Source organism: Patagioenas fasciata, chromosome Z (assembly GCF_037038585.1).
Source record: "Patagioenas fasciata isolate bPatFas1 chromosome Z, bPatFas1.hap1, whole genome shotgun sequence".
Taxonomy (NCBI): Eukaryota; Metazoa; Chordata; class Aves; order Columbiformes; family Columbidae; genus Patagioenas; species Patagioenas fasciata.
The window spans coordinates 43,295,801-43,323,625 of NC_092560.1; the positions used below are offsets into that span (position 1 = coordinate 43,295,801).

A 27,825-nucleotide genomic window follows, 5' to 3' on the forward strand; every position below is an offset into this window, starting at 1 on the left:
ACAAGTACTCTTCTTAAGATAAGGAAATTGCATAACCTATCAGTATTAGTGCATGTATTCCTTCTCTAGCTACCTCAGGTGGCTGAGAAGAAGGCAATCTTAAGTCTCACCTGACAGAACAGAGACTTAGACTCTCAGCAGTATTTTCAGGCTACTGCTTTTTTAGTAAAGCCAGGATACGAAGACCTCCTGACAACCATTTGGCATCAGTGTAATTTTTTTGCTAATACCTCCCCTCAGCTCTCTGCAGCTCCCTGTCTTGTCTCTGGCTCTGAACTCTCAGTATCATAGTAACCCATTTGTTGTGCCACTCTGTCAATATTTTTTGCTTTCTACTGTTATGGCTATATAGTTTAGATAATTAAATAAAAGCAGAGTTTTACATTCTTTCCTTGCTCCTTGCCTAGAATTTCTACTTAGTGCAGCAGCAGTCACAGATGCCGCAATCTGATAACTGGTTTAAATTGGTAAATTTCATATTCTTAAAGGTTTATGTGATTATATGTACAGGGTTTTCTTGTGGTGGGGAGGAACAGAAGAAAGAAAAGGACAAGTTTTAAGTTCTGACATTCTCAGGAAAGAGGAGGCTAACAATTTTACTTTCTTAGACTACTGCACAGAAGATTCTCAAGCTGCTACACTTCTTAACAGTTAAGTGACTTAGTCTACTGTCTTGTCCTTTTAGTTCTGTATGCATGCACAGTGCTTAAGGACTATCCATACCTTTTTTGTAGCAGTAGCGCTGGATCCGGGGACCACAGGCACATTGGTCACTTGCACTGATAAGTAGTTATTGTCTATGAGAGGCCAAGCACCTTCCACTTTGCATGTCTGGAAGTGATCCTTAAAAGTCCTCAGATGAGGATCACCAAACAAGCCACAAAATAAGTAAGTAGTAGGAGTCTTCTCTCCTCTCTGATGTTCTCTGGCTTTTGTGTGGTCACTGTAATTGCAGGGATCATGGGTCACTTCAGGGTTGGTGGAAGATGAGGGTCCATCTTTGGAACAGTTTCTCTGGTTCATGAGGTCGCTGATCCCAAGCACTGCTGAATGGTAGACTAGGTTTCCACGGCATACCTTGGAATTGCGATAAGTGCAAGCCGAGTACGCTCGCAGGGCCTTGCAGAACTCCAAATCAAAGCCCTCAAGAGCAGAGTTTAGATGTGAAGTTAAGGACACAAAATCAGCGGTGCACTTCTGGATTTGACAAGGTGTTTGGAGATGGCAGTCACCTAAGCACAAAACAGATGGCAGAAAGAAACCAAGGAAACCTCTTAGATTGCAGTACTCCATTACACACCCACAGGTACTGTAGAAAATAACTTGAAGAGAAATTACAGTGTTCATCCATTAGGGAAACATTATATAACAGAGAAAAAGAGGACGGGAGGCAGAAATTTCGCAATACAGACCATCTCAAAGGCTGAGATGACCCATGCAAGACTTAATCCATTACTTGATATTGTCTAGACGGAAATTAAGAGCACTAATTCCTGCTGAGCATGAGCCCAGCATTTCATTCCAGGTATCAAGCTGATGATGCATTTCTGTGTCTAAGTTAATCGCTTAGTCAATAAGTAACACTTCATTTAGTCTTTTAGTGTTTTATACAAGTTACTGAACTTTTAAACAGAATTCTGTCCCTCAGAAGGATGTGGTAAAGGCAGCAAGCGACACAAGTTTAGACAAACACAGATCAAATCAAGCAGGAATCAAAGTTTATCTTTCTTGAGGTTTAACCTGGCAGACAGCTAAACACTACACACAGCCATTCACTCACTTCTCCCTCACCGCCACAGTGGGATGGGGGAGAGAATCACAAAAAAAGTAAACTTCTTGAGTTAAGACAAAGACAGTGTAAAAGCACAGAAAGGCAAAATAATAATAATAACACCACCACCACCACACACAAAATAAGTGATGCACAATGCAACTGCTTACCAACCATCAACCGATATCCAGCCAGTCCCTGAGCAGCAGTTGCCCCTTCTCCTCCCACTTCCCAACAAATCTCCACCCTGAGCATGACATCATATGGTATGGAATAACCCTTTGGCCAGTATGGGTCAGCTGTCCTGGCTGTGCCCCCTCCCAGCTTCTTGTGCACCTCTTCACTGGAAGGGCATGGGAAGCTGAAAAGTCCTTGACTTAGTATAAGTACTACTTAACACACTGATGTTTTAGTTGTTGCTAACATTATTCTCACACTAAATCCAAAACATAGCTATATACCAGTTACTAGGAAGAAAATTAACACTATCCCAGCTGAAACCAGGACACTCTTCTAGAAAGCAGGGTGGGGGGAAGAAGGGTAGGGAAGTGGGCAGGCTATGAATTCAGTTTGCTTTATTTCCCTGGCACTGCCACAGCTAAAGTTTCACTGCTTGCTTTCTGAGACTGAGTGACTGCACCCACAGCTGCCTGAAGTGCATACTGCCAGCTAAGGAATCCATACACTGCAGTAACAGTACCTCTTACAGTGTGATTCAATAACAAGACAAGGGGCAAAGAAACGCTCTTTGCACTAAAACCTGAAGTACTCACGAGATGTACTCAAAAGGTACACAGTTTAGTTTACATGAACAAACCAGTTAGACCTTATCTGTTCACCGAATTTCCACAAAGAAAGCATAATTTCCATCCGAGCAAGCAAACAGAATGTTACAGCCCCCTCGTTCACAGTTCTCACTGTCATGATCTGAAATTCTTCCAGACTCTCATGGCAGCTAACATCCATCTTCTGCAGGTAATTTTTACACACCAACTCATGAGCAGCAGAAATGAAACAAACAAGACTGCAGACTGCACTAAAGAAAACAGCCACATGTTCCCCGGAGGTTAAAACTAGGAGGACCTCAGTCAAAAGGGATCAGATTCCCTCCAAAAGAACTGAAAACAGCTGTAATAGAAAATGGACCTTCACAAAGAATATGTGCAAGGCTTCATACAATAGCTGTCCAAGCACCCAAAACTATCTACTAAAAACACGATGTACTAAAAACATACTTGTTCCTTTTATGACTTACAAAATTCAGCTATGTGTGCATTAATCTGCTATTTTAAACTGTCATAATGCAGATTTTGAACACCACAAAAATGCTTACAAAGATACATGGAAGTGTGAAAAAAGGGGGAAAATACAATACACCTAACACTCTTTTCCCTCCCCTCAAGCCCCTCTTTACAACATTTCCCACCTGTTTGGTGTGTCATCAAAGTAAAATAGGCATTGGTCCAGTCTAATTTTTACAGCCTAATTAAAACCTTCCTAAACAACTGAGGCATGAGGAGTGGAAAATGGACTGAATAGTAGTGTAGCACTTTACATTTTTAAACATGCTAGTTTTCTGCAGTTCACACAGGGATGAGAGGATATTAGCAATTTCTTTGTTCACCCCTTTGCTGACCATCCTGCAAGTCTGTATCCACACGACTTACTCTGAATATCCAAGCCATTAATGTATTTATAAGGGCAACATGTTTTGCCAGAGATGCGTAGCTAACGCATACCTCTCAGAATCCTGAGACAGAATAGAAGGAGGAAGTCTGTAACCTACAGCCGTTTGACCATGCATTGTATGAGTAAACAGTAAGTTTCTCCTTGATCTTTGTGCAAATATGTACCTCTGCAAAAGAACAGCAAAAAATCCAGATCAAATTCTGTGTTTTCAGATACACAAACATAAAAGATCTATGCCAAACAAAACAATCTAGGAAATGTTGGTTCAGAGCCTGACCTTCAAAGCAGCAAAACTTGTATTATATTTCCCTTTAGTTATGATTTGTGGTAATATTTTAACCACATATAAGTTAGTCTAGCTGAGCAAATGAGTCAAGTTATCAAATAGTGTAATACATCAGCCCCTCCTCCACATTCCTTGCAACTTAAGGAAATTTGCTTGCTGCTTTCAGTGGATTCTTGCTGGGATGAGGGGCAAATGAACAGCAATTTGACTAAAATTGGACGAACTCTACAATTTATTTCATTAAAAAATGAAAAATGTATAAAAACACACATGCTAGAGAGAAGCATTTTCACAGAACTAAAACCTCTCAGATCATTCCCAACTTGAACACGCAGACCACTTTGCCAAGCATCCGCAGTGTGCGTGGCACCTTCCACCTCCTCCCCAGTTTCCAATCCGCCAAGCAAACGCTGGCTCTACCTGAAGCAAAAAGAAACAGCACTTCCCCCCGCGTCTTCAGCACAGCCGGGCTTTGCTCTCATCACTTCCAGCGTTGTGATCAGCCTCACGGGCCGCAGGCTCCCGCCCCAACCCGGACGCTGCCCACGCAAGAGGGAGGGGAGGGTGCGCCCAAGCGCATGCCGCTCGCAGCCCCGCACCGGCCCCAGCCGCCCGGGAGCGTTAGACGCTCCCTCACGCGGCTCCCGCCATTGCCGGGCCGGGGCTGCGGTCCCCGCCAAGCCCCAGCCGCATGCGCTGCGGCCCCCGGCCCGCCCCGGTACCTGAGCCCAGCAGTAGCCCCAAGACGGCGAGGAGGCCAACGGCGGCGAGCGACGGGCGGCGCGGCCTCGGAAGCGCAGGAAGGCGCAGCTCTCCCCATGCCCGTCCATGCAGGTGCCCGGGCTGGCGGCGGGATGAGGCCGCGGCATGAGGCCACGGCATGAGGCGGCGGGGGGGCAGCCTCCTCCTCGCTTCTTCCTCCTCCACTTCCTTCAGCGCCGCGGGGACGAGCGGGAGTCGCCGGGCCACAGTGGGGCGGGCGCGAGGCGGCACGGCATGGCGACAGAAGGAGACGGCCACAAATGGAAGGAGCCGGTGAGCAAGGGAAGGGGGTAGAGATGGCGTGCGATGGCGCCCTGCAGCCCCGAGCAGTCCCCCGCCGCCTGGTACACCGCACCCGCTCCCCTCCTGGCAGTGGCTGGTCGGCCTGTCCGACAAGCCTCACGACGTACCACCAGCGTGGCCCCACCTCCCACACCCTGGCTTACTCGAGCGGGAAGGGCGTCCCTAGGTCCCGGTCCCCGCCCCCTGAGGCCGAGACGTCCGCCCGCGGCGCGTTGTGCAAATGAACCCGTTCGGCCGGCCCCGCCCTACCGGTCGCTTTGCGCAGGTCCCTCGGACACACGCAGCCAATCGTGGTCGCGCTCTCGGGCGGCCCCCAGCGTACCCCCCGGCGGTGATTGGTTGTGCCAGCAAACACGTGGCAGAAGGGGCCGCAGTGCCACGCGCCGCCACCAGGGGTTGCGGGCAGCACGCGCGGGGCCGGACGGCGGCCGGAGCGGCGCGGTGGTCTCTGCCAGGCAGAGGTGAAACCTCCTCTTAAACGGGCCCGTCCCGGCACAAATGGTAGCTGCGGCATTTTCGTAGCAGCCAGAGGGTTTGCGCCACCCTCTCGTCTCCAGAAAGGGCTCCAAGCACACTCGTGGCAGAATCGGGAAAAACAGTGAAATTAAATGGATGTGCCAGTGCAAGAAGCACTACTGGATTTTGAACTACACGTTGTTTATTTTCCGAAAGACAAGTGTGATGCCTGGGCTGTTCTCCCGTGGACAGGATCTCCAACGCCCAAGACAGCCCCACTGGCTGTCCTGGGTGCTGCAGGGTGCACCACGTTGCTCTGTGTCCGTGCATGGAGTGGACAGAAGTCCCAGCAGTATGCCTCTGGTAATTCACCCATGCCACACAGGTTACTTACATCGTGTTTGCCTCTAGCATGCTGCATGCCTCAAGGCAACACCATGTTCTCCCACTGGAGGGTACAGGATGTTTTGCAGATTTGGACCTGCATATCAAATAGACAACAAAACGGACATGATCAGTGGCCCTGCTCTGGAGGCAATAACAGGGCCCACACAGAGGTGGCTCTGCATCCACATTATGGAGCATGCTGCTGCAGGCATACCAGCCAGTAGAAGATACATTTGGGTCCTGCCTGCCAGAACTGCAGAGATAGCATGTTTCTTGCCTCTCCTCCATGGAAACTCACACCACCTTCCTCCCCAACAATATTAATATCATCAGGCAAAACCTGAAAAAACTGGAAAGCACAGCAGCCTCACAGTTGCACTGGCATTTTTGTTTCTTGCTTTTTCCCAGCTGAGCAAAGGTAGCCATTGCCCGGTGCTGTACTTAGGATGTCTGCATGTGTCTTGGCCTTGCATTCCAGTGCTGGGCCTAGAGCCTGACAGCTCTACCTGGCACAGGCCCAGAGGGCCACACCACGTTGCCCATCTTTGGGAGATATCTGTGGAAAATGCATGCCACCAACACTGATCCCACCAGGGCTGCCTTTTCAGCAGCACCCAACGGGGCCACCTTCTCACCACCTCAACTTCAAGAAGAGAACACATATTAGACACAGAGCAGGGAAAACCCCATGGTAACCCTGAAGATGGGAAGTCACAGGAAGCACTGTGTCAGGAGCTGTTTGCTTTATAGGATTCAACTTGCAGTTTGCAAACTCGCAAGTGAATCCAGATGTATGCCTGGATAGCTAAGCAATACTTCCCTTTCCTCAGCAGTCCTCAGTCACTGAGATCTCAGCATCTCTAAGCACAGGCTGAGACTGCTTAAAGGCAAGTGGAAGAAACAACAAACAAGTAAACATGCTGATCAAAACACATCCCTCACTGCAACTCCAGCTCAAACAAAGGCATACGACAAACAGCTCACCCTGAGCATCCCCATTGCCTGCCCGCATTGCAGCAAGGGCGGCAGGCAGCTCCCGAGGCGTCTGGGCGGGTGACTGGACAGCTGCTGGGCTGGCGGGCGAGCAGCTGCCATGGCGGTGGGTGGGTCAGTGCGGAAAGCAGCCCCCACTGGGCACGGCAGCACCCATAGCAGTACTGCAGGCAAGAGCCGACTTCATGGGGGCAGCAGCAGCAAACAGCCCGCATCAGCGTGTTCGGCCCTCGCCCTTCTCTCTCCATCAAAAAGGGAGATGGGATATACTTTTAATGACAGTGTGATCTTTCTGCCACCTATAGAAAACTAATGGAGAGGAGGCGGGGAGAAAGCGGGGAGCACAGCCAGCCACCCTGGGAATGCAGGGATGCTCCTCCACCTGCCTCTCCCCTCCCAGCCGGGCACTGTCCCACCGCAGCCAGCACCCACATGCCCGTATCCACACCGTCGGCCCGATCCCAGCCCCTTGTCCTTCGCCCCTGGCATCCGCCCTGAACCCTGCTCGTCCGGGTTAGCCCCCTGCAGCCCCCTGCCCTGCCATGGCTCACTGCACATCCTCCCAGCACCTCCCGGCTCTCAGCGCCTTAGCCGCCAAAAAAACCATGCTTACCCCAGTGCTGGAAGCCCACCTGACAGGCTGCTCACACGGTAAAGCTCTCCCCAGTCTGGGTTTCCGCCTTTTAAGTCTGTCCACCATCTCTCTTTGCATCTGCTAGTAGGCTTCTCTTTATGTTTGGCACCCAATGCAGGGACTATCTCCTCCTGTTGGAATAACAGTGGCAGATCAATTTACAACATCTCTGGAAATCTGACCTCACAAATGCAGGAGGAGAATGTAGTAGCTTGGTAGAACGGTGAACAGAGAGGGGGAAAAAACTTCCAAACTTGGCCTTGTGGCTGGGGAAGTCTTGACTGAGTCATTAGAAAAGCTATGGAAGAAAAGCTATATTCTTTCTCTGACTCATTACATTTCCCCCCTTGAATTTGCTAGACAGTGTTTCATGCGAGCAGATGTGCCTCTGATGTTCTGGGGGCCTAACGGCTGTGTTGTGTACTCGGTAGGTACATCTTAAAATGACCAGCTCTTTGCCTCCCCTGCTGCACGTCACTGGTTTCTGTGTTTCTCATTTGAGCAGTAAATGGATCTGAAGAAAGCCTTTTGGGAATTTCTTAAAGGCTTCAAGGTGTTTTGGGTGAGGCCCTGCCTTAGAAGGGAGGGAGACCTCAGTCTGTTCACAAGTCTGCACCCACAGCCTGCAGTGTCCATCAGCCACAGATCACTGGGGGGGGCAGTGGAAGCCCAGAGCTCCTGAAACTTCCTTCCCCTTTTTGACAGTGGAAGGAGGCTCCTATTAAGAACATTTCAAAGAGTTCCATTCACAGCCCACAGAAACACAGGATTTTAATTTTCACAATTGCTTTAGAGCTTGAAAATTCACTGTTGCAATCAGGAAAGTTGCAAGTTTTTTAAAAATCCTAAAGGCAAGACTTATGTTGTTTCTTATCCTGCTTATATAAATACAAAGGAGATTGGATGCAGAAAATGATGAGGGAGACTTCAACGCAATCCCAGAAAGCTGGCCTTAGAGGTTGTTTTCTAACAAAATTCCAGCTCTTTACCATTCTTCTTTGTTGAGTAGTCCCAATGCAACAAACATAATTTAGCAAGACAAAGACTTTTTCTTTCCAAAAACATTAGTCAATGTGTCTTAGAAGTCAGGTTGTTCAATCTCAAAGAAATTCAGTAATAAAACAAACACTTCGAATAGTGTCTCAAACAGACCTTTCCTCTTTTGTCTCCTCACCTCTGACATTTGTCAGATTCCTGAGCTGTTTGACATCAAGAAGCATTATTATTCTCAAAGCAGTTTTTTTCAAGTGCTGAATAACCAGGGGGAGAGAAGAAAAAAAATAGCAAATAATAGATAGCTCTTCCATTAATGTTCAGAAATTAGCTATCTTATATCATTTACCTGCAATCTGTTATCCCTGTACTTTATAGTGATGGTCATTATTAGCAGGTTGAGCAGGTTGCTCATCACTCTGATTTTAGTAGAAGTTATGTTTCACATCTATATCACATATATTTAAAGTGCTTTCCAATCAGGAATTGATGTTTGAGATAGCCATGAGATGTGACCCTTGCACATTTTATCTGTACAGAAACACTGTCCTGCCAACACCATCCCAATATACAGAAAATGATAGTGTTCCACTTTTTTAAAAGTCAAAAGCGGATGAGGAAGGCAAAAGAGTAGAAAGAGAACAAACTGTTAAGGTTCTGTTAAGTCTGACAAAAAGTTAGAACTTCTATGATGGAACTTTATGTTTTAATATGAAAAGGCTATATGCCATCTTAAAAATACAAAAATCAAATAAAACATCCCAACTAGCTTCTGCTCTGATACTTGTTTCTTTGCCATGACAGAAACCCTACATACAGAAGACCAAGGTCCATCTATCTAAAGATCCTTTGCACAAACAAACAAACAAAAACAAACCAAACACTCAACTAGTTTTCCTCCCTTCTTCCTGGCACTTCAGAAAATTATTGTAATCCAGTTAAGTTCCTTTTCTAATTTTGCAAAGGAGGACTTAAGAGGAAGGAGTCCACCAGTAGCATACATGCCACCTGTTTCCCATAGCCTCATTCCTCTCAGCCCAGTATCTCTAGGCAAGTATCAATCATTGGGATAACAAGACTGGAACCTTAGCATCCTGTGAGACACATTCTCTCAGTACAGCAGATGAAAAAGGGAGAAACAACACACCTTAAAAAAGAAAAGTTTGTATAAAATGTTTTAGTAGAATGCCATTTTATGCATTCCTAAATGCCACTGAAAGGAAACACAAACAAACAAACAAATGACTGGAAATACAAAAGAAAGGGTGACATTCTAGTAGTCAAAGATGGAAAGTGAGCATACTTCATTCCTACTTTACTAGTACAGCCACTGTCCTAAGTAATATCACTGTTATCCTCACATTATTCTTTACAGAAATGCCACTGCTCAGTGTCTGTAATGGCAGCTGCTAAGGCCTCGGCCATTTTAAAATTTAGGACACTATTACTGCATAGACCTAGGCAAAACACATTTCCCTGAAGAGCTTGATTTCCTCAATTTACACTGACATCCTTATATCAGAGCTACTCCAATGCCCTCTGGTAATAAATAAAAGTAGAAAGGTTAAATGGAGGCTTAAAACTAAGGAGTTTCTTTACATTAGCTAGAGATCTGTGAATCAGTTGGTCTAGCTATAAGTCTGGCAGCTGATGCATGTAAAGTCAGGCAGTTTGGCAATCGGAGTCTTCTGAGGCCAGGCACAAACCTGAAGGCCACATGCTAGGGGGAGGTGGGCCAGCTTGACAACCAAAAGCAGTATAGCCACCTCTTGTAGAGGTGGACCTATGATAACTGGTCCCAGAGAGAGTAGTTAATTATTGTCACTGAAGTGACAGTGTATACCAGAGCTGCTACCTCTGCAAAGACATATCCCGAGTGTCCTCCTGCTAGCAGACTATAGGCATACATGTAATGCCAATTAAGGTCCCATTGCTACTAGAGAATTCAGAGCTGATATTGACAACTCAGCACAGGCTATAAAATAGAGACAGGCAAGGCACATCTGAACACCAGCTACAGTCAGACAAGCAAAAATTACTTTTTGGAGTGCATCTACTTTCGGGGTTTATTTTTGGAGACTTTCAGTTAATCCTTTGGTGTAAGAAAACGTATGATTTGTAGCCCATGTACGGCAACAGCAGCACAATCCTGTCAAAGGTCTCCCAACACCACATACGAAGTGCTCGGCAGCTCTTGGAGAAAAATCTGTTGTGGACACCAGAAGACTGAACCTGCAGGGTAAAGCTAGAAAGGGGAAATGCCAACCTCCAGTTAGCTCAGAATGTACCTGTATCACTTAAATTTTTAACACGTACTATTCCATGCATTGAGTGTGCATAGTACAAGGTTTCTCCTTACTAATTTTCAAGTTTTAGTTACAAATTAATGCACTACTTGATGTGTGCTTATTAAAACAAAGCATTTTAAACCTATTTTGTTATAGCCCAGAGAACCCTTCCTACTGCACATGTGAATTTAACATACTCAATAATACTATTGTCTTAACCTCTGTATTTTCCAAAGTTCATTCTAAATACTTTGTTTCATATGTGGACATTCAAGCGAAGGGAGTACTCTAAAGTTAATTTGATCTGCAAACTTCACTGTGACCTTAGATGACTTTACACATTTCAGAAATTCTGCTGCTTTGGAAAAAATAGGCTTAACAAAGACATATTAGGCTGTAACTTTGAGGATCAGTTCATCCCTTGCTAAGTCCAGTCTCAGAAGACTCTCATCTGGCAGAGTAAGAGAAAATGATAACTCAGACGAACCCATTAGAATACTTCTCAAAGAGTTAACTGATGTTTTAAAGAAACATTTTGAAAATAAACAGCAGACATTTCCATCATCCCTTCTTTTCTCCTGGTGCTGAACCAGACGGCTTTTTTATATTACCATTTACCAAAACAGACTTGAGGTTGTACACCAAAAAGAACTCACTGTGAGAAGTCCTACATCAGAAATCAAAAAGTGCATGCACATCTTAGCCAAAAAACAGGTAACTCAAATCTTGTTAAGCTGTCACTGAACCAGTCTCTTAACACGTAAGAGTCTTGAAACATAAAAAGATTTTTCCCCTTACTGTTTAAAACGGAAATGCCATTAAATTCACTTAGTTTGCTTTTCTAATCCTGCTAATATCAGCTTTAGCTGTATAAGGCAACAGGCCTACATACCTTGATTCCAATCATTTATGTGTAGGATTTAATTGAACTTCCTTACTTCCTTTAACAGATTCATGCAGCTGTGATGCTACATGGAACACTTATCTACTCCATCTCTTCACTGACCTGCCACAGTTTTATTTAAGACCACATACAGCTGCTGGCTGAGACTAGCTTTTATATTGTTCCAGAGTGAATAGGTGGTCCAAAATAAGAATGATTTAAAGTGCTCTCTCTTGCTTCAGTGTTCACAAACACTTATGTCCTTAAGTTTATTATGTTTTTAAATATAAATACCATTTAATTCTATTACTAGATGTATCTTGCTTAAAATAAAATTTTTAAGAATCATGATACTTGTTTTTCTTCTAGGTCTTCAGACCCCAAGCATATAGCATAGTAAGTGTCATGGTAATATTTTTGAAAAGAGAAGTTCCAGAATCCTCATCGCATTATGTAAGTCATAAGATATAAAGCTATTAAATCTATTGTTAACTGTGCAGGCATATTTTAAAAGTGCTTGCCAAGTCTGTACAACACTGTCATTATTATGTATCTTTCTGGGCAAGATTTATACATGAGATCATGGAAGGAGTGAAGGAAAAAATAAATGAGAATTGCTGGCTACAGAGAATGCATATTCATCATATGGATTGCCATGTTTGTACAGGTACAAAAGAAATCTCGGATTACTAATTGCTATCAGGTTCATACTTGTGATTTTTAATTACACCAAACAAATATCTCTTTATAACAAGGACAATATTTTATATTTAAATTTCATGTCACTGCAAAAATTTCTTTTTAAAGATTTCCCTTCCCTCTTAAAAGGAATCTGCTGCACAACAGATTATTCTTAGTCTAAACAAACACAGCAAAACAGATTTACAAGAAGATACTGTTAGAAATTACTGCAGTTAAATGATTCCAGGCAGTACTACTAATTTAATTTAATTTGCAGTCAACAGTTTTAACCAGAAACACAAAACAAAATCCCCCAATCAAAATCACAGAAACCAGAATGAGCTTTACTAACTTCCAGAAAAACATTTGGTTGTATAGATGCGATTCCTCCATCATATAAAAGGATTACTGGTTATCAGCATAATTCTTTCAACTGTATACATTATGAGTTTTCTTATGTTATATGTGAGTTTTAATAAACTATCCCCAGAAACTAGCTGCATCCAAGCTTGACTTAATGTTGTGCATATTTTCTCGACGTTGTTTGGTATAAATATTTGCCTCTCCTTTTCGCAGCCGTTGCCTCAGAGCAGTCTTTTGTTGTTTGGTCAGCTGACGTTTTATCTTCTGTTTCACCAGTTCCTACATATAAACAAACAATTCAGTATCAGAACTTTTTGAAGATCATTTAGTACTACGACATGGCACATTTTCAGTACCAACATGAAAGTGCATGATCCTATCTGGAAGACCTCCGTACATCGAGAAGTTAGTTATTTACAAAACAGTTAATGTGAGTTAAATCCAGGTCACTGCTGCACTGCACTAAGCTGCACATATACAGGTCTGTCCTCAGGCCTGTGTTTGCTGCACAAATCTGTTGCCAGTATGATAAACTAAGCCAGCTCCCACTCAGTACTGGCAATTAGCTTTCCTGTGTGACCCTGTCTTCATCTAAAAGTGCAACTGCAAGTTCTCATGGGAACATCATAAAATAAGTCAAGTGACTGAAAAGAGATTCTCTGCTATGGACAAGGTGTACACGGCGTACTACATTTGTGCTGGAGTCCTGTTCAATGTGACACCTTCAAGGCTGCCAGCATCTGAAGGGGTGTGGGATTATCTATGCTATTCTCTTCTGATAGCATTAGCTCTAATAAATAGCATTTTCAATCACACCTTATGAAGTTTAAGCATCTTTCTTATGGGATCATAAAGGATAAGCACCTCTTGGTGCAAAACATATACCTTCTACAAAAATGTAAAAGCTGGTAATATTTTATGCTTGAAGATTAGACAAATGTATTTTAAGTTTAAAAAAAAGGGACCGGTAGAACATTTCATGTCTTGGTTTGTGCCTATTTCTTTTTAGCATCTTGTTTTTTCTAAAGTTTGGGTTACAAAGATCTGAATATGATTCTAATGGAAAACAACAACTCTTTGCCACAAGTGTGGCAAGAAAAGACAGGCAGTCATAATGTAAATTCAGGAGTGATTTGCAATTCCTCTTGCAGTTCCCCCTCTTGTAAAGCACTCTCCTATTAAGATTCATTAAGACAGGACTGTCTCATACCTCTACAGCAAAAGTACTGAAAGAGCAACAGTGACTGTTATTTCCATAAAACTGCAGTAGTTTTATGAAATTTCATCTTATTTACACCTATGTTTTCATTCTGATTTCTACTCTCCATTATGATGGCAATAGCTATCCATAATAAAAATAAAGCCATGATTTAGTAGATTGTGGCTGTGATTTTGTAATTTGGAAAACAATCTCAGCTCAAGCTGCTGCACTTTCTGTGCATACTTGCATATCTTGTCTCAGAAGAAAAAGAGAACTCAAATTATTTTCACTTCTCTAACTATTTCATCATGAAGGAATTATATCTTGTTGGAAATCACAAAGGAATGTCTTTTATTCTAATTAATAACACATTTTTAAAAAATGAAGTCAAGGAATAAGTCTGCCCTCAATAAAAGATCTATTGATGTCCAAATTACTGGACAAGAAAAAAAATCCATCTGCACAGGGTCAGCGAGATCGGGTTAATTTCCACAGGAATCTGGGAGGTACAGCCAGGACAGCTGACTCAAAACTAGCCAAAAGGATATTTGATACCATAAGGTCATGCTCAGTTTAAAACTGGGGGATGTCTGGGGGTGGGCAGCTCTCTTCCTGCTGCAGGTGGCTGGGGATGCTCTTGTTCTCTGGGACTGCACAGGGTTGTGGTTTTTTTGCCCTTGTCTTCCAAGAGTGAGCTGTTGTTCAGAAAGGTGCTGGGAGGAGGCAGATCTGCAGTCTGAAGTTTGCAGTCACCGCTCCGGGGAATCGGGAACCAGTCTCACAGAAAACAAGCTGCACATCTGTGCTGCCACATGGTGAGAGACAGCTTTGGGCATCTCTCGCTATGTATATTTTTCATTATTATTCTTCCCCACCTGCCTTTCCTTTTTGCTGTTCCTTTAAACTGTTCTTAACCCAACCCATAACTTCTGCCTTTTTTTCCCGGGTCTCCCCACCTCACCGGGGATGGGGGAGGGGCGAGCGAGCAGCACGTGGTTCTAATGGAAGTGGGGGTGGGGCTGGGGTTAAACCAGGACACTCTAACTACACTTCTTTTACAGGTAGCCCAATTCCAGTTGCCTTGTTCTGCTTTGCTGACTGTACTATCAACTCAACTCCTCTGTAGCCTATGAAGCAGTAAGTTGGTATCGAGCAAATCAGAAGCCAGAAAGCATAATTTTGACAAGTTATGCACTTAAGAATTGCTGTGACTAATACAACTAAAGTAACATAATACAAGGCATTTAATGAAGCCAATTACTCAATCCTGGTTTCAGTAGGAATCCTGTAATAATTAGGGAACCACCTTAAGAGAAGTTTTTTAAGTTATGTTGCATGCAGGCTGCCTGTCAAAATGTGGGTAGGAACAGTTTCATGTAGCAGTCAGTATTTAACCATGAGCTCTTTGCAAATAAAAACTATAGAACCTTTTTAAAAACAGTCCTGAAGAAAAAATGATCAAAACTAATATAAACTGTTGCACCGATAATTTTAGTTTGCCCATAAAGCATCTGCCATTCTGTGTTTTCTATATGCAGAAGTCTGAAAGAAAGCTTCTCTATTTCTCCCACTTGGTCAGGACAGATGAATACTTTATACAAAACTCCCTAGAAGAAGTTTTGCAAGATGGATACCAGAAGTTTTTGACATGTAATCATAATGTAAAATCACCAAATTTTATTGCTCAACCACAGCACGTGCTGGGAAGACTCACTAGTCTTTCCATCATCATAACCTAAATGAAAGCAAATACTGAGAAATGCTTCTAAGTAAACAGATTTCCATTTTCTTATTTATATTTCTGATCATTTACATTGTTTTCTCTAATATAGTTACATCAGTGCAGATGAAGATCTGTACAAGCACAGAAAGATACCTTACTTCATGTAGAGCAGCAGATTTTCCAAAATCATGACTCAGCAACAGGCAGAAACATTATCTTCCTCAGCATAAAAGTATGGAAGTAGAAACATTATGCAAGGTAAATTGGCACAGGATAAAATTTTTAATGTGTCTGAATCTCCTGAAAGCTTTTCTGCTGAAGTGCTTTCGTCTTTCTTTTAGAACAGAAAAGTATGTACACACCATCTGCATATTTTTAACACATTGTATGTGTCAGCCTACAGAATAAATGCACACCCTATAAACACTCAAAAAGGCTTCTATTGCTACATAATGACCACTGCTACCACGAGGTGGTGTACAGCAGTACAACTTCAAGTAATTTTCTTAGTAAGACTTGGTAGCACTAATCTGTTTGTTTTATTCTGCACACTTAAATTAGTAAACTAAAGAAAACAAAACAAAACAAATCAAAACAAATCAAACTCATAAAACCACCAAACCAAAAGAACCCAAACAATAAAGATTGCCAGGACTAGTAGCTAGGTAACTCCTGACAGGTCATCCTCACTCTTGCTGACTCGATTCCATTGTTTTAGCTTCATCTTTCGTCTCCTTAAAATGATACAATGGCATCCCCTAGATTAAGAACTGTGATGACAAAGGTGAAAGTTGTTGTGGGGTTTTTTTTGTCCTGCATGAAGTCCTGTAAAAAATGTCTTAGACAAGGCACAAACATGCTGTTCCTTATCATTTATTTAGTCATGTAACTTTATTGGTTATTGGTGTATCTTTAAAATACTTACCTTAAAAAAAATCCAAACATGAAAAAGTAAAGCAGCCATCTATTCCATGAACATAATAGGCATCGTCAGGCACCTTGTGTAATACAAGGCTGCTTCACAGAATAACATCACTTAATAGGACAGTAGCCAAGTCTTTGATATAAAAACACTGAAGCAGTAAGTAACAGACTAAAAAGACTGTAAATTAAGAAGATCAAGTCTAAAACCAAACAAATAATCACTTTCGGCAACACTAGGGGTTTCAGAAACAGTATTTCTAGGACTAAAACTCTAATAAGGCAATAGAAATGCTTTGAAAAGACTCAAACTGAAAAAGTAAATATTTACTTCTGGTACATGCCACAAAAGAGCTGAAACTACACTAATGTGTTGCCCAAACTAATTTTTTTCAGAGTTTCTGCTCTTAACTGCAAATGAAAATAAGACTGAACAGAGATACCTATATTTACAAAGAGAAGTATGTAGTCTGACCTAATTTTAAGAATACCTTACGGATTAGGTGTCAGCTCAAGGAAGTTTCTTCCCATTTTGTACAGGAATACTTTATAACTAATAAAGAACATTGGCCTTTCTTCCCTTTAAAATAAAAATGAACTTTTAAAGAAAAAGATATTAAATTCTGCTTTAAAAATGTTCTGATTTATATAATGCATACTGCCAAAAAAATGACTATTGAAGTGAGTTAACAGAAATGTTTCAGAAACAGTGTCAAGAAATTTCTGAGAAGTGAAAAAGGTCAAATTAAATCTTGACTCAAGCATCCACTATGAAAATAAAAAAATATTAACTGTGTTTAACAACAGAATGAATTAACTGATTATATGTTTTTGCATTAACCTACATTAGCCTGTTGCTGATGTAGAGCTTTGGGAGTAGAAAGCAACACATGAAGGTAAGTGCTAGAAATTATTCCCTGTAAACAATTGCAGAAATATCACTTCTATTTTTCTGTGGGTACATGAAAAGAGTCTTTTTAAAGATAATTAATGCTAGAGAACACTTTTACAAATGCGTACTAACACATATATGCAATTTAACATAGTCTGACAGTAAACTAGGTAATAACAAAGTAACAATAATATTTACCGCTGGAATGGTTGAACAGCTCCCAACACTTCTGACTGATCTGAAACTTTCAGTCCTTGTTCTGTGTTCAACAACACGAACAATATTCTCTTCATTTCTAAAATACGTAAATCAATATTTTATTCCGGTAGCAAAATAAACATAATTTTCCTTTATGCGCAACATGTTTTAGTCTTTTTGAGATATAATCTGAAAACTCCCAACAGAACATGCAAGTACTACAAAACATTGATATTCTAAATATTAAGACTAGTTGTTCAATACCAGGATTTTATGAAAGGAAGGATTCGATGCACAATAGCCACATGTATACCAAGCATGTGAAAAGAAACTTCAGAACACTAAAAAACAATTATTTCGGATTCTGCACAATGTTTCAACAAGTCATTTCACCAAAAAACAAAAAAGCAGGTGAGAGGGAGTACAAGCTTAGCATATGCATCCAGATACATGGTGAGCTGGCAAACTCAGTTAGAATTTCATGTACAAGGGGCTAGGCTGAAGGTAAGCAGAATTTCTAAATATGTCAGGAAAGGAATTAAAAGGTAGAACAACACAATACAATGAATTTGAATAATACATTCCAAGGAGCTTGTTGTTACTAACTTCAGCTGAGTGAGCACCAGAATAATTTGGGTTTGAGACAGAGCTTTCAAATTACAAACCTAAAAGTTATTTAGAAGCTGTAGTTTAATATCAAGAACTCTTTCACTTCCAATCTTAACTGAAACAAAGAAAAAGGGAAAAAATTCCACCGCAGAAAATAGGTTGGTCTATGAATTAAATCCAACCTGTTCTCTCATTAGATACTACTGTACAGATGGACAACTGATCTGTCATATATTACATATGAAGTATTACATACATAATAGCAATGAACAGGTTACCTATTGCAACATCAACAGGAAAGATATTCACCACACTGTTTTTAAAATAAATTGCATTTTTAGTCTTCTATTTAAACAAGCATACCTGAAGAGTAGTTCTTTTTGAGCTACTTGAAAGATTTAGATTTATATTCATATTTACTCCTAGATAGTAAATATGAATCTTTACCTGTAATGCTTGAATTTCTCGTTTAAAGCTGACAAGTCAACCAGATTATGGCATTTGTCTTCATGCTCCTCATCATTACAGCACCCTCCTTGACCTGGCTGATTTTCAACTTCAGCAGCATTCCCAGTTATGCTTTCGCCTATAAAAAAAGCAATTTCAGAACTCTCTGCATCTTCACTGGACTTCCAAAGCATAGTTTGCCCTTCAACTTTTTCTAAGGCTGAGCTTAACTTTGACATATTCAGCCTTTGTGTATTTTCAGTACTTTCAGTTGTATCAGCCTCTTCATTGCTATCCATAAAGTTGTCACAGGTTCTGCTTTCAGACAAATCATCCACTCCATACATGAAGTCTGCATTGTTTTCTTTATCTTTGCTGAAGAAGTTGAGCTCATTCTCAGCATATTCTACAACTTTCGATGCCTCTGCTTCATTATCATCCTCATCAGAACCTGGTGTGTAAAGAAGCTCACCATCTTCCTGCATTTCTTTGGTATAGCCACTGGCAGCAATCTCTGTATCAAGAGAACACTCTCTCCTGTGAAAGAAATATGTTTTCTTTTAATATGCTGAATCATCAAGCTACCAATATACTACATTTTGAATTAAAAATATTAATAAAGATAGACTTTAATTATCCATACTATTAACAAAGAGGATATACTCTGTTGAAACACACAGACTACCACACGATAGTGCTGATCTTTAGGTAAAGTATTAACAGAATGTGACCTAAAAGAAGCAAACTTTCACAGAAGATTATTCTATCTCCATAACAAGCATTTATTTGTTTGTTTATTTATTTATATGAAATTATTTTATTTTAGCAGGAATACAATTTGGCTTTAAGCTCAAATTATGCTTAAACAAACAGAAGAATAAAGGGTACACCAACACATGGAGACTGATTCAAGTGCAGTACCCCTTTGGAAAAGCCCTCAGACCAAAATAAATCCCTTTTCATTGTAACAGCTTCAGTCTTTAAAATAACTGAAAAACTACTTTACTTTTCAAAAAGGGACAAAGGACCTTAGGAAGAGAACTTTGAACATCATAATGTTTGAAGCAATCATCATTTTTACTAGTATTAAAAAAAACAAATTGAAACCCAAATTAATCCTCTATATACTACAACTGTCAAATAGGCTTTGAGAAGTGAGAGACACTGATTCTGCATCACTGTTTGCACTTCCTAGACATTTACCATTTGGACCGAGCTTTCAGATTGATGTCTCTTCCTTAGCTGCAACAGAAAAGACAACGGAGGCAGCAGTGGATCTTGAAGCACACTTTAGCTTTTGGAAACCACAGTGACTTTGGTTGAAGAAAACACAATAGGAATGGCAAAAATACAATTTAAAATGGCATAGCTGGGCCTATTTTTTAACTTCTCCAGAAGCAGCTCTCACAGGCACCCATTCTTCTCACAAAACCAACACAAATACCATAAATAGGAGAACTCAAATTCATCTGGTAGTTTCTACCTGATGTCTTTGAATGCTGGGAAGAGTTCACTCTCATAGTTGAAGCGTTTCTTAAAGAATTCCTTAATACAGTTAACATCTCTATCAAAATACCTGTAAAAAAATACAGACTTGTACAAACATGAAATCAAGGTAATGAAGTCTACTGCAAAGACAAACTTCTACTTCACATTTCCCATCTTTTACTGATCTTATTTGAAAATTATTTCTATTAGTGACCTCAGGACAAACAGCTAGGGAGGCAAATTGCATGCAGTTTATTTCTAAGCATTTCTTAACTGAACAACATCATTCTCTCTGAGAAACTATTAATTACATATTTGTTCTACAGAGACATTTCTATTCATTCATAAATCAAATTATGTTTGGAACATTATTTGTGCTGCATGACAACAACGGTAGAAAAAGAATCAGAAAACAGGCTTATGGAAACAAGTCATGGTTGACTATTTGCTGTTATCAGCACTTGTCAGATTTACTTTGAAAACACCTTTAAGTTGGAACCCACCATTCAGCATTTGCATGTGATGTGGAGATCATCTGAGGGAAATCAATCATAGTGACACGGTCATCATTATCCAATATGAGATTAAATTCATTGAAATCACCATGAATCAAACCATGATTGGCAAGTTTTACAATGAGATCCATTAATTCACTGTAGACAGAGGCAGGATCTTCCATGTGGTGCACCTGGCACCTGAAAAGTTAAATGAAGAAAAATATTCTGAAGCTTGAAAAACTTAATTTAAAAATACAAAGTATATTAAATACATCTGACAGAATGTGAGGGTAATTGATATTAAAAGGGTCCTCAGGTCTCTTGCCCAATATGCTCCTCAAAGCTGAGCCAACTCTGAGATCAGACCAGATTGCTCAGGGCTTTGTCTAGTTGGAGACTGAAAAATGCATGAGATAGAGAGGGACTGTGCAACTTCTCCAAGCATGCTATGCCACTGCCTCACTGTCCTCAATGGGAAAAAATGTCTCCTTCTATCCATGCTAAATCTCATTTCAGTTTATTCTTACTGTCTACCACCATGCACCATTGTCATAACGCATTATTTAAATAATGGATTCATAACTTATGTCTCTCCTGTTCTAGGTAATGTTATAGTCTCAGTAGCAACTGGTCTTCCTGTATTTAAATTCAAATGTCCCATTTGAATGTATTTTCTAGACTAAGTTGCAGAGGTGAGGGAAAAAGGTTAAAGCATTCCTTAACATAAACTTGAGAAAGCAAAGACCCACAAGTGCCAAAATACAAAACATGCAGTCTTTAGAAACAAACCAAATAAAAAGGCAGGTATTGTACCATAAACTGCCAAGAAGTAGTCAGCAATTACAACTATCATGTGGAATATTTTGGTCCAAATGCAGCAACACAGTATTATGAGAACGAATCGTTTGTACAACACAAGGAACAAACAATGGAAGTCTAGCAGCTCTGTAACAGGCTCCAGCATAGTGTATTCAATATTGTATATATCTGATGACATATAGAATGTGATTTATGTCTAGAAAACACTTGCAGTACTAACTTGTGTCACACTGCACTTTTGATGTGTTCTTACTTAAAAAATTACTCTATTTCATCAGTTTCTTTGGACTAAGATAAATACAATTTCTCTAAATAAAGAGATAAGAGAAAAAAGACTACAACTAAGTAAAATGCCAGTGAGTGTGGGCTAGAGAGCATTCACTACGGTGAAGTCAGAATTCATTCACTTGACAAGGAAATCCCTAACCCTGTTACCTTACTGAACCTAACGTTGTTAGGGTTTCTATAAAACAAAAAATACAAGCTTCAGTTCTTACAAAGGATAGCCATCAATAAGTTCCATAACAACTGCATGCCTGTTGTAGTCTACAGGTTTTGGAACAGGAAATTTTCTGTCATGCAAAGCCTGGAAAGAGACAACAGGTTGAAAAATTAAAATTAAATAGTTAAGAAAATATTACATATATTGACAAACTCTCTTCTAAGATAAGCAAGAAATATTACTGTGGAAGCAGCGTACATTACTCAAATACTAACTGGAAACATCCAATCACATCCTTCAGAAGAAAGACAGCATAACAGTAATTTGAATTTACACTGCAAAGACAAATCAAATTTGTAAGTTTAGACACTGAGTGCACTGCTACATTGTCTACAGTTTAATTACGGTGCATCTGGAAAAGAAACAAAACAGAGCAGAAAAATGACAGAATCACATCTGGTCTGATAACCCAAGTAATCAATAGCAGATAACTGGCAATAGGGTGTCAGGCATTAGAAAAAAATTCCACACTAAGATGCTGCTTAGTGTGGAACAGTTAATCTATACTCAGTTGCTGTAAGACATAAGTTCATTTTTTAATATTAATAAGTACCATAAAACCACATTCAGGACTAACCAAAGGTGAGTCATAATATTTCAAAGCTATCTTCCTTGCCTTTTCTAACACAAGTGAAGTCATTCACTTGATACACTCAACAATTTTACTTCTCTTGCTACCAGTGAGGTGGTAACTTCACCTTTTCTATGGCGAAGTTCTAAGTTAAAGCAATGTAAATACAGCTTTTGTTACTTAAATATTACACTATTATCACTTTTCAGCACACAATTAATTCTCCCCCAACAATCTTTTCAGGGAAAATGACTCCTACAATTATATTCTTACATGTTCTGACCGCATAATGTTTTATCAATTGGGGTAACTGGACCATATAGAGGTTCTAAATTATGCCAATAGTTCTTCGTCTCACTGTGCAGGCCACTGGTAGAAGCGACCAAGATTTTTTAAGAGAAACGAGAAAACAATATTTAATGTATATAGTACTGTTGAATAGCCCAAAAGAAGACGAGAAAACTAGTTTTTTATGAAGATTTAGTTTTCCACTATCAACTTTCAACCACTGTATAACATCTGCATTTGTTTTAAAGCATGTCAAAAAATATGGAACTCTGAGAACTGGAAATAAAATCTTTTCCCACAGGACAGAACAAAGCATGCCTTTTCAGATCAGAACACTAGTGTGCACAGAAAGATCTCCCTCAACAGAACAGCAACAACTGAAAACACAGACAACTAAAAAATAATGAATTTTTTTTAAATGACAGGTGAATAAAATGAAGAATAATTCTGACAATTAACTGCAAGTTTCCTTGCTTTTTAAGATTTTTTGCAATCTTATGCAATACATTTTAAAGCAAAAACAGCAGAACTGGTGATACGTGAATTATCTGTCCATAAATAACAATGTTAACTTCAAATTCTCTTATGACACCTGTTTCTGTTCCACATGACTTCCTTGGCAAAGCTTCGTTTTGTCATTTGAAAGTATACAAAACATATAGCATTGAAATTCTCTGAAACATTTACTTTAAGTAGGAGGGGAAAAAAATGCATAAATCCTACCAGTACTGCAAATACAAACTGATCAGAAGACAGTCTGAAAAGTGTCTTCCAGTCTATTACACCATTGTTGATATTATGTGAAGGGCCTCCTACCTTCATATAGGCGAACTCCTTCATTGCTGCTAGCCGGGATAAATACAGCCATGACATTTTATGTCTGTGCTTGTGGTAGTCACGTTTATTTTTCAGACTGCGGAAGGAAGTTCTCCCAAGCCTATGCAACTTCAATGCAAACTGTTGCTCCTCTTCATTTGCAACAATATAAATATCTAAAAGACACATAGTGGCATAGATCTAAGAAAAAAATGGTATCTAACAAGCTAGTATCCAGTGAAAAAGTGCTGTGACAAGTTTCTTACTTCACTTCTCACAATTACTGTTTCTGTTATGGCAAGCTCTACTACAGCTAAATTTACACACTGTATATTAGAGATCAGAAAAAGAAAAAAGTATTGTTAAAGAGACCATGGTACTCCATTAGAAGAAATACTGATGTGATCTGAAACATCTTTCAGAGTAAGAGACCCTAAGGTTCCTATATTCAGGTTAACATTCTCAGGCTATCTGCACAGAAAAAAAAAAAAAAAAAAACCTATTCTTGAGAGAAATCTAGGTCAGATGCTGGTGTTTTCAATCACACTCCGGAAGTGTCACCTTCTTTCTGTTGAGCAGACAGACAATCCAAGAGACCAGCTTTTCAATTTAAACAGTATTACCAAATAGCCTGCTTCATTTTACCATTTGTCCCCAATAATCCTTCTCATTCTTCAATTACACAACTTACATGCTGTGTCAAATTACAATCCCCATGAACATAAGAGGAACCAAGATAGTACTCCCATAGTTTTGAGCCTATTTTAGTTTACTATCTTACTTTGAAGTGGGATGAAAAAGCTGAAATTATCTGTTTGCTCAAATGGTTTGAAACTTTGAGAAGCGTGAGACAAATGGCATCGGCTTACAAAGTACCTATTTAAGTGATGAACCAAGAAGCAGACAAACTGGTCAAAGTAGAATGACGCTCTTGTGAAGAAATATTCAAATGCAGCCAGAGACCTCAGACAGCACTTCAACAAGTGACAAGTGGTGTTTGACAGATTAACTGATGTGACTAACCAGAGGAAAATGTACCTAGTTTCTAGAAAAATATTGCACCATTACAGCTGTGTTTGCTTTAAGAAATTATTGAAGGATTTTTTTGTTGCTTTGTTTTTTGGGGGGAGTTTTGTTGCTGTTGTTTGTTTTTAATTATTACCTGATTCTTTGCCAACACCCATCTGGTTTCCAACAGAATTTATGACTTGTCGGGATGACAGAGTTTTCAAAGCAAGGTAATCATATCCTGCATTAGTTAACCGATAACCCTGGATGGCTACATAGGAATAAAATACAAAGCAATTAATTCCTCATTATATAGACATTACATTTAAAATCAGTCTCAGTTTAATATTGTTTCAGCTTACAGTATACAACACACAAGTAATATTTCACCTGTTGGCTAATATTAGCCCAATTTGATAGAATAGTAAAGCTGTTTAAATTCCTACAAGTTTTATGAAAACTGACAACTGGGCAAAACATAGACATGCTGTTTGCCCCTCTCTAATTGAGGCAACGGCAGTATTTCACATAGTTTGGGAAAACCCATAGAGCATTTTAGAAGATACACATCTAGGAGACACCATAGGAATCTGGGATTGTTCTGATGACCAAGAAAAACCCTTAATGCTCTGAGAAATGGACAAAAAGGATAGGAAGTTCATGTAGACTCCAACAGTATGTTTGCAAAGCCAGATACAACTAAAAGGCTGAAGAAAATGGGGAAAGGCCTGCACAACTACTACTTGTCACATGACAGGGAATAAAATCTACTCTAGTAGCTATTTCTGGAGGTGTGAAGTGTACAAGGCTTTTGCAGTCTGCTCCAGTTTGCATACCATAAGACTCATTTGGGTTGATTCCTGTATGCATCTGAATATCGCCTTAACTGAGTATTCTTTTATTTTTCATTACTTTGGTGACTGAGCAAAAAAGAAAAGTTAACTGTTAATCTCTTTTCTGCTTGTCATCTTCATAAGCACAAGCAGCTCAGCATACAGCTACACTTGCGGTTGCACGAACCTAGATTCCCAGGTAGATCCAAGAGAAAACAAAGCTAGCAAGTGCTCTGGATGCTCACACATGCCAAGCTATGGTACTTCTGCAAATACCATTGTGAGACACTGGGGACAGAATGAAAGAGGGAGCCCAACACAAATTCAAACTCACTTTTAGTTCTTTCATAAGCTAGAAGTCTGTGCTTCACCAACTCTCTCAAAATTTTATTACAGCCACCATGTTTAAGGCTGGCAATGGAAGCAATTAAACTAGCAGGAACTATTTCATGGTTCTTCATGCCCATTTCCACCTAAAAGGGTAAATAAAAATACATTTGTTAGGTCCCATCTTCAACAATGAAATAATATCAGATCCCACTTGACACTAAAATCACTTTGCATGGATGCATTACGTGTTTCTATGACTTAAGCAAACTTTCAATATGCACCTTGCCCCTTGATACCCTTTGTATAATTCAGCCTCTAAATGCCTACAGTACTGATCAGAAGATCACAGATTTACAGAATGTTAGGGATTGGAAGGGACTTTGAAAGACCATCTAGTCCAATTCCCTCTCTGGAGCAGGAACACCTAGATGAGGTTACACAGGAAGGCATCCAGGCGGGTTTTGAATGTCTCCCGAGAAGGTGACTCCAGAACCCCCCTGGACAGCCTGTTCCAGTGTTCTGTCACCCTCACTGTGAAGAAGTTTCTTCTCATATTTAAGTGGAACCTCCTGTGTTCCAGTTTGTATCCACTGCCCCTTGTTCTATCATTGGTTGTCACCCAGAAGAGCCTGGCTCCATCCTCCTGACACTCACCCTTAAAGAAGATGAACAACTGGTTAGATATCAGTCTCAGAAGTGGATCAAGGCGCTGTTCTACATTTCTGAAATAATACCATTTTCCCATGCTTACACAGCCAGGGCTCAATTTGCCTTTGCACAACTACTTCTGCTTGTCCGTACAATTACACGGGTCTACCGGTGAGGCCTGCTCTTACCATGCAACCAGCCCAGGCAGCCTGCCACACACTGCTAAACCTTCGCTCACCCCCCGTTCGACTGGGTGCTAAAAGCAATACAGAGTACAGTACAGATAAACTGGTGATGCTGCCTTACCGAGGGTCACCACCTGGGCAGCCCCAGCCACCACCCTGCCGTTAACGGTTCCTCCGAGGAGGCCGGCTAAGGGAAGAACAGCATGACCCTCCCCACCGTGATATACCAACACCGGACCCTAAGCGGGGCAGCGACAACAGCGGCAGGTCCAATTCCCTTGCAGCCTTTCATCCACGGCCATTCGTGGCCCAACAAACCCGAGCACGGAACTGCCCCGACGCGCCGAGTCAATCGGCCACGCGGCGGGCAGGCCACCCCTTCTCCTGCCCACAGCCAGGCCTCCTCACCGCCGTCAGGACCCTGAAGTCCTCCCTGGAGAGGTACCGAAGCATCACCACGTTCAGCTTCCCCATGACGGTCGCGGCCGGTACACCGCAGCAGCGCGACCACCCTACTCAACCCTCAGCGGCGCGCGGCCAGGTCCCAGCCCGGCGGAAACACTCCCGCCTCACGGCTACGCTCCGACACATGCGCATAGCACTCGACACTGCAGCGGCAAGCACGGCGACTGCTGCCGTTTGGGTCCTGGCAGCTGCATATATTCTCTTGTCCTCGGACGGATCCGTGTGCGCTTCCTTCGTCACTGAGTCACTATCGACGGAAAACAGAAGCAGAACAAGCCTATACTCCGCGAATAACTTGACCTCTCTTTCTCTTGTGAATGAGTTAGTTGGGTGGCTTGTACGCATCTACCACGACCGACACCCTAGAAGAAACCCCTCTGGAGACGAGCAGGGCACGGCACGGCAGGAGCGGCGGGGCCTGGCACGGGTCACGGCTGGGGAAACGCCTTGGGGCTGCGCCTGCCCTGCGCCTGGGGGACTTCGGAGGGGGTAACTCGGAGCAGAGGCGCTGTGCTGTCCTCACGCCGTTTCCGTGCAGGCCCTACTCTGAATATTTTTTTTTTCTTACGTGATGGTAGGGTGATAGAATTAGGTTAAAACTATAGGATTGAACAAACAAGAGCCAGTTGGGGTTTTTTGTATGTGGGGGTTTTTTTTGTCGTTTTGTTTTTTGGTTTTTTTTGAGCTTACTAATTACTAAGTGTGTACGGAAAATTCTCTGCACTAGAGGTTAGTGTCCACAAAGGAGACAGGGGGGTAAAAGACATCACTTCATTCGAATAAAGGGAGAGTCTACCTGGAGATGCCGGTGACTCCACAAGACAAGTGCCCCCAGGATCTCTCGGCACATTGGATACAATCCTCTTATATCGTGGTCTCCTGATGGCAAGATCCC

The 27,825-nt window shown here is 41.2% G+C and overlaps 2 protein-coding genes across 13 annotated transcripts in view; both read right to left on the minus strand.

Annotated features, from left to right (window-relative positions):
• The window catches only part of LOC136115189 (repulsive guidance molecule B-like), a 45,644-nt gene extending 40,883 nt beyond the window's left edge, over positions 1-4,761 (minus strand). For all 10 annotated transcript variants that reach the window (XR_011736703.1, XR_011736704.1, XR_011736702.1 and 7 more), the window contains exons 1-2: positions 4,469-4,761; positions 724-1,232 (exon numbers count right to left, since the gene is read on the minus strand). Coding sequence is in view for 3 of the 10 variants with exons in the window: in XM_071802703.1 (XP_071658804.1) it covers positions 724-1,232; positions 4,469-4,628 (669 nt within the window). In the remaining 7 variants the exon portion in view is untranslated. The remainder of the gene's footprint in view (positions 1-723; positions 1,233-4,468) is intronic.
• Positions 4,762-12,144: 7,383 nt separating this feature from the next.
• On the minus strand, positions 12,145-27,055 carry RIOK2 (RIO kinase 2). 3 transcript variants are annotated; one of them, XM_065860762.2, is made up of 11 exons: positions 26,874-27,055; positions 25,637-25,775; positions 24,624-24,740; positions 23,462-23,637; positions 21,782-21,870; positions 20,472-20,663; positions 19,964-20,056; positions 18,953-19,017; positions 18,481-18,619; positions 17,425-17,521; positions 12,145-12,768 (listed from the first exon to the last, which is right to left on the minus strand). In XM_065860762.2, the coding sequence occupies exons 1-11, from the start codon at positions 26,937-26,939 to the stop codon at positions 12,607-12,609; spliced, it is 1,335 nt and encodes a 444-aa protein (XP_065716834.1). In that variant the 5' UTR covers positions 26,940-27,055; the 3' UTR covers positions 12,145-12,606. The 3 variants fall into 3 exon arrangements, with proteins under 3 accessions (XP_065716834.1, XP_065716833.1, XP_071658802.1); XM_065860761.2 differs by having other exon boundaries at positions 18,481-19,017; XM_071802701.1 differs by lacking the exon at positions 12,145-12,768 and adding an exon at positions 14,197-16,183 and having other exon boundaries at positions 18,481-19,017.
• Between the last annotated feature and the right edge of the window lie 770 nt (positions 27,056-27,825).